Here is a 12,311-nt window from a genome sequence, read left to right as displayed (position 1 = left end):
TACGCTTCTGAGGTTTAATTAATGGTCGGCTGAGTCCATTCATTTTGCTGTACAGACCGCAGGCGTTACAGAGAAAGTGACCCGTGCCGTCGCGTCTCCACAGCGGGGTGGAAATGGAGCCGCAGTTGACGCACTCGCGGCTCTCCATCATGTCCTCCAGCAAATCTGAGACACAGACAGTTCCCCGTCAGTCAACATCACATTCACCATCAACTTCAATGTGTGCCAAATTAATTGCGCAGACATGACACATTGTAACAGACTAATAGCATTAATGACAGATGTGATTATTGGTTTCCTCTGCAACTCTTTTGTCTTAATTAAATTTAGACTGAAATGTCCACGTTGTTATTTTGTGTAGGCCCTACTATTATTTACAGCTTGTAATTACCTACCTATTTTTATTTTAATCGCAATTATTTTTATAACATGCACACCTGTAACACGGCCACTAATGCATAGCTATAATCAGAAACTTTAGCTATACTAAAAGATACAACAGAACTTCGTTGATAGCCTCGGATTTATTTTTTGTTAAAATAATTTCAAACTTGTAAATGGCGTTATCATCAAAAGTTTAATTAGACTATACACCGCTATCTCTCTGTGTTGTTGTAAACATTCTTTGTGATTTGAACTTTGAACTTTGGTTTGAAACGATAGAGTTAGTTAATTAAATGCATTCCTTTTAATTTCTTAAAAATAGCCAGGTATAGCTTACATTACATAACATACAGCAATATATTTTAGTTTCTTTAAGTTATTGTTTTTTTTCCACATACGCAGCAAAAGGTTCCACCTGTTGTTTCTGTAACGATAAAAAGTCAGGAAAAAAAATGTCCGATAGCTCGTGTTTTCACCTGTCGCCAAACAAGCTGCATATATATATAGGCCTAAGACATTTGATAGAAGTATTACAAATAAATCACACAACTTTAATGTTGTGTTTTAAAAATCTTTCTGACATTGATCTATGTGTGAGAATGGCGCCATATTAAAACGATTGCACCCCGAAAATTACCTGTGCCTTAACATTTCATCATTTAGCAGCCGTTTAACAAACAAACAAATAAACAAATAGGCTACATAAATACATTTATTACAAATATAGTCTAATAATAATAATGATGATGATAATAATAATAGGTTAATAATAATAATTGAATTATTCACACGCTGCCCAAAATGTCAGAGAAACATAGGTTTTGAAATTCACAGCCAAAAAAGATTTTTGACATGATGAACAGCCATAGCTTACCTCCGTTTGGCCCCCTGATAGACAGCGGTGCGCTTCTGGACTGCAGGGAATGCAGCATGGAGTTGTCGAAGGGCCCCGCGGGCCACGCCGCCGGTAACTGTGATAGCTGCGGTGCAACATACGGAGGATACGGGCTTGTGTAAGATCCACTTATCGGCCGTGAAAGGTACTGGTCTCGACTGTTTACATTCAGAGGATTCGTATAGCTGGTTTCCCTCGATGTGCCGTTATTCATAGGCGGACTGGGGGAGTAGTGGAAACGGTTGGAGGTATGTGGGCTTCCAGTGCTGTAGGATGGGCTCTCTGGGGCGGACTGTGACCAGACCGAATGACTGCTGACCGCATGGCTCGACTGCGATGACACGCTGGGTTGTAGGTACGATAAACTCGGTATCATCGTTCCAACGCGAGACGTCGGCACATAAACGGGAGAATTAGGGTTGGAGTGCATGTAACCGGCCGATGGCGTGTCGTTATAACCGGCCTGACTCTGGGCCGCGGCGATGGCCAGGGTCTGATACATGTCGGTAGGGTCCACAATTAAGCCTCCCTTATGCGTCTCCCTGGTGTGCCCACCTGAGATGATGAGTTTGTTGCCCTGGTCTAAATCCGTGAAGAGTGTAACGTCGTCAGAATTGGGCAGGGCGTTGTTGGGGTGGCCAAAGTGGACGTAGGAGTGTAGGGGCCTGCCCTCGGCGCGACGCGTTCCCACCGCGTCCAGGTGCGTCGGCGCAGGTGATCTCAGCCGGTCCCTGCGGTCAGTGTTCAGGTAGCTCTGCTCAGCCGGAGACCCTGGGCTGCTGCTGGACACTTCGCGCTTGACCATGGACCAGCTGTTATCACCCAGGTCCATCCAGGATCCCTTTTATTTCTCACAGTATGTGGAAAATACAGAGGCAGAATGCGCTGAAAATGAGAACATAAAATGTGAGATACGTTGGGGGAGAATAATATAAATGAGAAAAACGAAACGAGAGAACGCAAATATTTTACTTTTAGAGGATCTCAAATCATTAAGCAAACAAAACAAGTTGAGTTTTTTAAGTTTTTTCTTTTATAGCGGACGGAGAGTTTCACTTCAGAAAGCGCGCAACAGTCAAGTACAAACCTACTCAAATAATTCATGATTGTTGTGCCATTTGTAATATTCTAAATTTGAAAGCTGAGCTGCATGACGCGATTGACTGAACACAACTTCACTATATTCCCAGAAAACACATGCGCACGCACATACACACCCCATACAGGGCTTTACACTGAAGATCTGAATCCATCCGTGTCATGAGTCCTCCCTCTTGATGTAGCCTCATCATAATTACCAAAAAAAACTCACACAACGTAACAGATAGGAAACTAAACGTAATATGTCTTTGCAGAAAAGAGATAACCACTTGATAAGACCCACAAAAGATAAGAGAGAGAGAGGCAGGGTAAAGAAAAAAAAAACAATACCCGAAATGATTTAGGCTCTCCTCAGCTGGCACCGAACTCAACACCAAGACAAGTTTGACAAAAGCAGGAGAAGACATTTATATATGTGAGAAGAAAAAAGTCTCCACTGACCTATTGGTGGTTTGCCATAAGTTGGTGTTCGCAGGATCCAGCGGTTATGTGGTTGCAGGACTTGGAGAACTATTAGGAATGAAAGTTCTCTGTTCACTCGTGACGATGTTTAAGAGAGGAGGTTGCCTCCTGTGCTCCGAGCCTCTGATTGGATTCCAGCTTGAGCAAACACATCTGCTCGATAGGGGTGCTGCTCTTCACTTTCCACCTTATTTAGTTTTGATGTCCTTGATGTCGAATGGAAAATGCGAGTCTTATAAATCCAACTACATTTTCTCAAAGGGACGGAACAAATTGTTTGGCTCAGCGGACTTTTATAGCCTAGCCTATATATGTTTCTATGAAGTACAAGTGCAAGTTGGTTGAAATTGTAGTCTAATTTAAAGCAATAATTTATAAGCAGTTCATAAGTGGCGCCAGCCTAATTTGCCGGCATAAAATGTCGATTTAATTTATAGCAGTTCTTTAAAAAAAATTATACTTCCAATGTTACAGTTTAAAAATGTAAGCGAGAAAAAATGCCTTTTCGATGACTAAAATCCGTATCCAAATCTGAATGATAATAAGCTCTTAGGAATACATTTTATGTTGTATTTTAATTGTGTAAAATTGTTTAATGTGAGGGTAATCACGAACACAGAATGATGAAATCACTTTACTCTTCTATTTGTTTTGATGTTGAACTTTGTCTGTGCTATGCAAATTAGGCTCGTTGCTAATTAGTTCATCTAAGGCGATGGGGCATCGTTTAGGATTGCAAGAGATCCTACACAAACACCCAGCGGGCAATAGGCATTACTGAGTGCTTCACTTTGAACAGCAGATAATTCATTCAAGCGGAATATACATTGTATTGTGACCTGATCAAGTATTGGAGGTTGTCAATTAGATTAATCATTTGAAAGTCTGTGACTCTTTTGTTGTTCAGTTTATTCGATAACACTGAATTATGATATTATTTGAGTTATGATTTGTTATTGCACAATCGAGTTAAACACCCATGCATGTCATAATTAAAAAAAACGTCATATTTATTGATATGTTATATTATTAACGATAGTTATAATAATACATTGATAAATAATTTCAGAACAGTGTTTGTCAAAAACAGGTATCTGAAGCCATTGTAAAAATGTTTTACAAGAAAAAAAAGTTGCGTTGTTGTTTTATATGATGTAGGCTATTTAAGACAGTGTATTTCTTATTATGCACCAGGGGTTATTATTTAAATAAATATATCTCTTGTCACTATATGAGAAAAAAATGACTGTGCAATATAAAATAATTTTTTTTAAAAACTTTTTTTTTTTTCATAGTCGCTTGCAACTGGAGTATTTGTCAATAGTTTAGTAGCCTACAGTCGCTATGAGGCAGTTTAGGAGCACGTGTGAATATGATCCGGGCGTCAGTCTGCTGTCTGTCCTGCAGTTATCTGACAGATGAGCGGCTCTGCCATGATGTGTCTGTCTCATAGTAATAATCAAAGACGCAGTGAAATAAAATCGTCTGCTTTCTTTCATTTAGCGAAACCAAATAACAATTTATTTTTAGGACGAAAACGGAACTTCTGGTTTAGAATTAAAGAAATGTCAAATAAATATGCATCTGTGATAATTAGGAACTAATCGCACTAATTCCACTAATTAAAACAAATACAATAAACAAATCGCATTGTTGTTTACAAATAAATATAGGCCTAGGCATTATCATCATCGTCGTCGTCATCATCAACAATAACAATAATGATAATGTTTTTTTTTTTTTTAAGTAAGACGCAAAATCACATATATTAAATAAGGCCTATTTACCTTGCAGAAGCCCTAAAGTGAACTAAAGCGAGATCATAAAGCCACTCTTTGATTATATGAAATATTGCGAGCATGGGTGAAACGTATTTCACACACATTAGGCATATATCACAGTGATCACTGCTGTTCATTGAAATAAGGAAAGAAAATTTAACATCACCGTCAATTAAAATAAACAGCTAAAAAAAAAAACTGAATACACGTATCGAAACCACAGCCTTACAATTAATTACGGAAATAAATGCTTTCCTACAGTATATATGAAATATATTATACTAGCCTATTTATTGCATGCCAGGCCACTACAAAGAGAGTCTTTATCAGGCTGCCTCCATGTACTTTGACCCCACGATGTAAAACGAATTCAACGAACACAATAAGGGACACAATGTCTGTGCAAATATGGTCTCATAAGCCAAAGTGATCAATGATTTCAGCGACAGAATTATAATTTTAATTCTACATTATTATTATTATTATTATTATTATTATTATTCGTTTGTGTTTTGTTGTTGGTATTCCTGTTCTTGTTGTTGGTATAACTGTTTTCTTGGACAAGACAATTATCTACACATTTAAAAAAATATATATATATACTAGAACCATTTAATTCCAGCATCAGGAAATAGACAAACTATTTTACCCGCGGGATTTTTTTCTCTGGTGCTGTTTTGCGGTGTTGGTAAATTCACCACTTAATTTTGAGTTAAAATATGTTGTTGTAACTTGCGTTACTGAGATTGTAACGAGTAATAATATTACCCAAATTTGATTAGTAATGCGTTATATTACTGCGTTACAGCAAAAAGTAATATACTACTGTAATATTATTACTTTTGTAATGCGTTACTCCCAACACTGGTTGTTGGTATAACTGTTTTCTTGGACAAGACAATTATCTACACATTTAAAAAAAATATATATATACTAGAGTTGACATACCCATATATTATTGGATAATTACAACTACAGAATAATTTAGCTAGTTTGCGTTCTATCTAAAAAAAAAAATAAAAAAAAAGGCTCATAATTCAAAGGTGCCATCAGAGTATCTCTATTTGATTAGACAGCTTCAGCAGAGTAAAGGAAAAATGTGTGCGATTGGCCAAGGTCATATTAGATATTTGCTCAAGGCTCATCAGGTTGCTTCAAACAATGTTTCTTGTAGACCAATCATTGCTAGATTCGTTTGCTTTGTGTTGTACATAACTAAAGTTGTTGCCGCATGAATGATAATGAAGTGATCAATACTCATTACCTTTGGTGACATATTGTAAGACAGAGTGTTGGCCGTTCCCTGGAAGACTAGTCATTATGTCACCAGAGTGCTTAGTGTCCCACAAAAAAAAACAAATGTAAATATTAATCTCCCAATTTATCAATTTATGTTCTTATGTAGGCTATGAATTAAATATTAAAAGCTTGAAGATCTCAGGACTTTCAGGCTGACACTGGCAACTAACTAGTTGGTTTTAAATCAAACTTTTTTCCCCCCTACAAAACAGAACACTTGTGTTGCATCTTACATTTGAGTAATTCACTCTCCTTCCCATCACATTCAAATCTGACCTATTTACTTATGGTTTACAACAAATGTTATGGTTTTATGCCTGGCACTGTCTTCTCAGCTGAACTAAAAGTCAGAGACTGTCATCTATTGCGAGGGACAGTCAGAGGCATATATGTTGCTGTTTGCAATAGTAGATGATTAAACAAGAAGGTGTAAAAGCAACCTTTGTGTGTGTGTGTGTGTGTGTGTGTGTGTGTGTGTGTGTGTATGTGTGTGTGTGTGCTTATATATGGGGGCGAGTGGGAGAGGCCTGGATAGTAAACGTGTTAACAACCTTCTCACAGATCTTCGGTCACACCCTGTTGGAGTCATGCGATTCACTGCTGTGACATCTGTATTTCTCTTGCTCTTGCACTCAACATAAGAGTAATTCAGTAGAAATACAGAAGCACTGTAGAGGAAGTTCAAAAGAACAATGATGTGTCTTTTGAGTCAGTTTTGTTAGTATAAAATAATAGAGAATGTAAATAATTTTAAATCACATTCAATTATTTCAAATGATTGTAATCTAATATAATTTTCTGTTTTATAAAAAAGCATATATATATATATATAATTATGTCTTGAAATTTTTTAAATTGTATTGTTACTATGGTTTTTAAATCGAATTGTTACTTTATCTAATATGCTACTAAAGGGTTAGTTCCTATTCTGTTATCATTTATTTATTCATTATCATGTCATTCCAAAGCTATGACTTGCTTTCTTCAGTGAAACAGAACATTTTGCATAAACAAAAAAAAAAACATCGTAAAAGTGCTATATTCAAATTCTTCTAGCTCTAGGTGACAAACAAAAAGTAGATATTTCACAATATCTTTTTTGAAGGTATGCAATGACTGAAAAAATTCAAATAATTTTTGCGCTAAATCATTGATTCAGTTCACTAAGATGCTTTGAATGATTCATTGATTGTGAAATTGGTCACAGGTAGATTATCTGTGAGTAACAAATTAAATTTTGGTCTTTGCATCAAACAAAGCTTCAGAGGAATTGAAATAGGGTGCATAAGATGTATGATCTTTTTTTTTTTTTTTTTTGATCCTTCTATGGTTCATAAGTGTCCATTTTTGGATTCCATGCAAAAGAGTAACCAGTAGGTCATGATTCAAAATTTCTCTTTTTGCTTTATGCATATAAAACAATATGGGTTTGGATTCTAGGAAGGAACTTTTCCTTTAATGATATTAAAATTAAAGTGAAGTGTGTGTGAACATAATGAAGTTACATCTCATTGCCTTCAACTACCGGATATCTATACTTTTCAAATTATCACATCGAAGTTAGAAATTCAAATACTGTGACAAAATTAATTTTGTAGGGTGCCACAAGTTTGTTAAAATTTCCAAAGGGTGCCGCGACTAAAAAAAGGTTGGGAAACACTGGATTAGTAGACAGTTTACTAATATTTTCTTGTAAAATATACTCCAATAATCTTGAAATAGATGACCGCAATTAACGTGACCCCTGTCACTCAGTCACACAAACAGGCTTGACTGCCCGTGATGGAGCACGAGGCAGAATAGACAGCAGATAGCGTCCACTGCCACTAAAACAGCTGATTCAGGGAAAGCCACAGTCTGTACCACAAAGCTGACCTTCCCCGCTAGACAAAACACAGCCACAGCCCAACAGGATGGAGGCTGATTGGATGGTGTATGGAAAAAACAACATGGCCCAAAGAACGTTAGCTTCATCGCGTTTTATTTTTGGAGGGCAGCGGTAGTAGTGAGTATAGACACACAGACACACAGTGGCTAAACAATATCGATTTCACTCTGAGGTCCTCATGAAGAGTTCAACGGTCAAGCACACACTGAAATGTAGCACAGGATAGTGTGAGAACACCTTGCTCATACTGTTCATACAAATGGGCAAGATGCCCCAGAACCCATCAGTTTGGTTTCAAGTGAATCCAAGTAATCAGTTTTCAAAGGCTATAGAATCAAAAGCAATACAGCAAATAAACTTGTAAAAATAATGTCATTGTTTGTAATGATACTAAACTTGAATATTTATGTAAATAACTGATATTGTACCAGTATCAAAATTTTTTTTTTTTTTAATTTAAAATCTGTTTTTTGTCATCATTGTGATATGTATTCAACAACAACGGCAATTATTTTATTTTATTTTGTAATAGGGGTTGTTGCTATTTTTACATTTTTCCATTCTCCAAATGGCTTTTCCTAGGATAGTGAGGATGCTGGGGATGCTATTATTGATAATATTAACAATATGTAATAATATTAAATAATATAGTTTTGTTGCTGTTCCCAATAAAATGTATGTACAGTACTTCTCCTAATAATGTTTTATGATGTTAAATTCTATTAGTTTTATCTTTAATTATTAATCAACAGCCATCATTAAGTCTGGTGTATATAGAGAATAGACAGGCCCTATCAACTATCATGCAGCTCTAATGGTTTCTTAAACACTTGAATCAAACGACTAATGATTGGGACTCTTATCTGTAATCCAGCTCATCTTTCATAGGTCATCTATTGTGCTTGACTGCTCTTGGCTCTTCACTGCCTAACAGCCCATGGAAAACTGTTTGGATTCTCTCTCTCTCTCTCTCTCTCTCTCTCTCAATCGTTAATTTTGTATATCTACTGTAACTATGCTCTTACATTATTTTCACATACAATTTTTGTTATTATTATTAGTATTATTATTTTGCTGTTTCAAAGGAGTGAGGCATCTAACAGAGAGCCTAATAGGTCAATATTAATAGTAATAGTCCATACTGTAAATTTGCCTGGTTAATAATTACATTTTCATATAATGTGACAACCTTTTCATTTTAATAACTGGTTAAAGAGGATTGCTTTGAGACCTTTCTTTTTTTTTTGTACTGACTTTACCCTTCACCTCTACACTGTAAAAATTTGGTAACCTGCAATTAAAAGGCTATTTATACCTGATTTAACCCATAAAAATGATTTTTTTTGTTTGTTGGTATAAATTAACATATTTGGGTTGATTCAACAACATTAAATAATATTTTATATTTGAATAAAACCAGTTAATTTCGATTTTTTTTTTTTTTTTTTTGTGTACATGGAAAAATGTTGCCATGCCTCAAACAGTTTTCTTTCCATTTCTTTGTCTGGCAAACAAAGCTGTGCACTTTAGTTACGATAAGATCTCCCTCTGCTCCAATGGAGTGAGGTCCCGAGAAACATGGCCACCATGGCACTGTTTCTCCTGTACAAATTCATCTTGTCCTCTTGACCTCCATGTACACACACACTGCACACAATCCTGGTGTTGTCTACATACTGCCGTGAACTTAAACATGCTCCTCATGTTTGAAAACGTACACACAATACAGTTGTTGAGCCTAGTTTCTGTGGCATGACCAGGGTTTGTTTAGGCAGAAAATACATATGCATTCTACATTCTCAATTATGCTTTTATCAGGTCATCAAACAGTCGAATGGGGATCATTCTTTCAGAACCAGCGCTGTACCAGGCACTAGAGAAGGACTCACTGTTTACTCATGGTGGGAATTGAGTGAGTCTGGATCTGCTCCCTGCTTTGGAAAAAAGAAAGAGAGAATGAAAGATGTAATACTTTATAACACTAAAAATGATGTGTCACTCCTTCTCATATCTCCTAGACTGATTGGATTTTAATTTTTGTTCCTTCAGCTCTTTTTCTGTCCTATTTTTAAAAAAAAAAGTGCCCAGGCTGCAGTGCTGCTGGGTTTTGTTGTGCTTGTTTTTGCAAAGGGATCCAAGGTCTTGAAGAAGCGGAACTTCAGAAAGGGAGTCATATCAGGCAGATCTGCTGTATATAATGCTAACATTGTGAAGTGGTTTTGAGAGGCGTGGGAGATCAGAGTTCTGTGCTGCAGACAGATATACAGCACTTCCATGTAATGTCTCTACAGCACGTATGCAGACTGTTAGAACTGTCACTCTTTAAAACAGAGTATTTTTAAAATCAATACCTTAATTTTAGCACGTACACAGCCTGAGGTAGGGGAGAAAAAGTGAAAACATTTTCACACAACACAAAAGGAAAGGTTGAACAGAATGTTGTTTTCCACACAATGCATCAGTTACCTTGGGCTGCTAAAGCTCTTAAAATGGAGGAGAAAAGAAAAACTTGTCCACATCAGTCGTGCATTATATTAAAATATAATAAGTGCACAAGATTAAAACCATATGCTTTGTTTGATGAACAGTTTAAAATTTAAGTCAACATTTGGTGAAAATCTGCTATAGATCTCAGTTCTCTTCTCATTCATGCATGTTTATATTGCATGCTTGTTTAAAAGTTGGTGCTTGAAGACATTTTGGAATAACATGAGGGTGAGCAAACGATGACAGAATATTTGGGTGAATTTTGCTTTTTTAAATGAAAAGGTTAAGTATTGTTTTTTTTTTTTAATGTTTACGTTTTTTTACTTTAACAGATAAACCACCAAAAAAAAAAAAAAAAAAAAAAATCCCTCAACTTATTGATTTAAAGAATAAATAAGTGTAATGTCATTTTGGGAAAAAAATAAAAATAATCTGACCAAAACGTTTGTTATGCAAAGCTTTGCACCAGCTGTTAGTTAAGATAAGATCATAGTCATTATTAAAGTAAATAAAGTCATTATTAAGTGCAAATCTGCTATAGCTCTCAGATCTCGTTCATGCTTGTTTATAACTTGATTCTTGAAGACAATTTGGAACAACATGTACAAGTAAGTGACCAAATTTTGGGGTGAATGGTCTTTTTAAGAGATCATCTTATTATCCTCTTATTAAGAGGATAAGTACTTTTTTTGTTTACAAATTATTAAGCAAAAAAAAAATTATTGACATAAACTATATAAACTATACTAGACTATATAAACTATATAAATTATAAACACTAAAGAAGTCATTTTTTCAGTTTCAAGTCAATCAAAACATATACTCACGAAATCAAAGAACAGACATGACGTCATTTCAGAAAGAAATCTGGCCAAAACTAAAGAGCTTTGGGGTTCATTATGGTGGTTCAAAATGGCCTGTCATCGAAAGCTTTCCAGAAAGCTTTGCACCGGCTGTTAAACACCTTTGAAATGCTATTGATTCGTGATGATCACATAATTGTTGGGAGAACTCTGGGGCTCCATGTTCATGGATGTGAAAATGTTTTGAGGTTCATTTCTTCACTCAACTAAACATTGCTCCCAGTAGCATGGGTGGCTTCGTGATGTTCACCAACAGAATACCACTGCTCAGGTGTTTCTTCTGTTTACCCCTGAACAAAGAACTGCAAGCGTCTTGAATAATTGTCATATAGTAGTACAAATATTAATCATTAAACTACAATTCCAATGTTTCAGGAAAAAATGTTTTTAAAATAATACTAATTATACTTTGTACAGCAGTGGTGACTTTCCTATATTACTCCGCATCATGATAGCTGTCAGTCAAAGTCCCCAAAGAGTGCCAAAGAGTTAACGAGGAACCAGCATGATCTACTCCTCCCACCCCATCAAAGACCCCCTAATGCCCTAAACCTCCTCTCTCTCTAGCCTCTAAACTCTCTCCATTACTCCCCCTTGTCAGCCTCTGAGGCCTATTTGTTTTGATAGGCTGAGGCATAGCTGCGAGGCTTGGTCCCATTGGAGATTCATGTTTGGGGACAACAACAAGATGCAGACTGAATAAGAAGTCTGAAGAAAGAAGCAGGGGTTCTCTAAACCTCCGATAAGAAGATATGCATTGAGAATATAGGAGACGGCTAGAGGTGTCTTATCTGCTTTGTTGTGACCTACTCTGGCCTTGATCATTCAAACTGAGATGCTAAGATGATGTATGAAGGATTAGATTGGATGTTCTTATACGTCATCTTTGACACTATCTAATCATAAGTGGAAATGCTCTGATATGACTTTTACTTTTGAAATTAGGATGCATTAAGGCACACTGGGCAGCTAAGACACAGCTCCAACATATTTAACAGTTCTATATAAGGGCCTTTCGCACCGCGGGAACCTTTTCATAGTACCAGAACTAATTGTGGAACTACCCACTTTTTGGCGTTTTCGCACCGCCGGAACTGGGTGCGATTTTAGTACCGGACTGCCTTTTTCGAGAACCAAATTAGCTCCTACTC

The 12,311-nt window shown here is 36.4% G+C and overlaps 1 protein-coding gene across 1 annotated transcript in view; it reads right to left on the bottom strand.

Annotated features, from left to right (window-relative positions):
• The window catches only part of LOC107708510 (GATA-binding factor 6-B-like), an 8,776-nt gene extending 5,885 nt beyond the window's left edge, over positions 1-2,891 (bottom strand). The window contains exons 1-2 of the mRNA XM_016512778.1: positions 2,822-2,891; positions 1,259-2,164 (exon numbers count right to left, since the gene is read on the bottom strand). Coding sequence (XP_016368264.1) covers positions 1,259-2,111 — 853 coding nt within the window. The 5' untranslated portion in view covers positions 2,112-2,164; positions 2,822-2,891. The remainder of the gene's footprint in view (positions 1-1,258; positions 2,165-2,821) is intronic.
• Positions 2,892-12,311: the final 9,420 nt, after the last annotated feature.

This window comes from Sinocyclocheilus rhinocerous, unplaced genomic scaffold (genome assembly GCF_001515625.1).
Source record: "Sinocyclocheilus rhinocerous isolate Xijiao unplaced genomic scaffold, SAMN03320098_v1.1 scaffold1724, whole genome shotgun sequence".
Taxonomy (NCBI): Eukaryota; Metazoa; Chordata; class Actinopteri; order Cypriniformes; family Cyprinidae; genus Sinocyclocheilus; species Sinocyclocheilus rhinocerous.
This window is presented reverse-complemented; position numbering and strand designations above follow the sequence as displayed.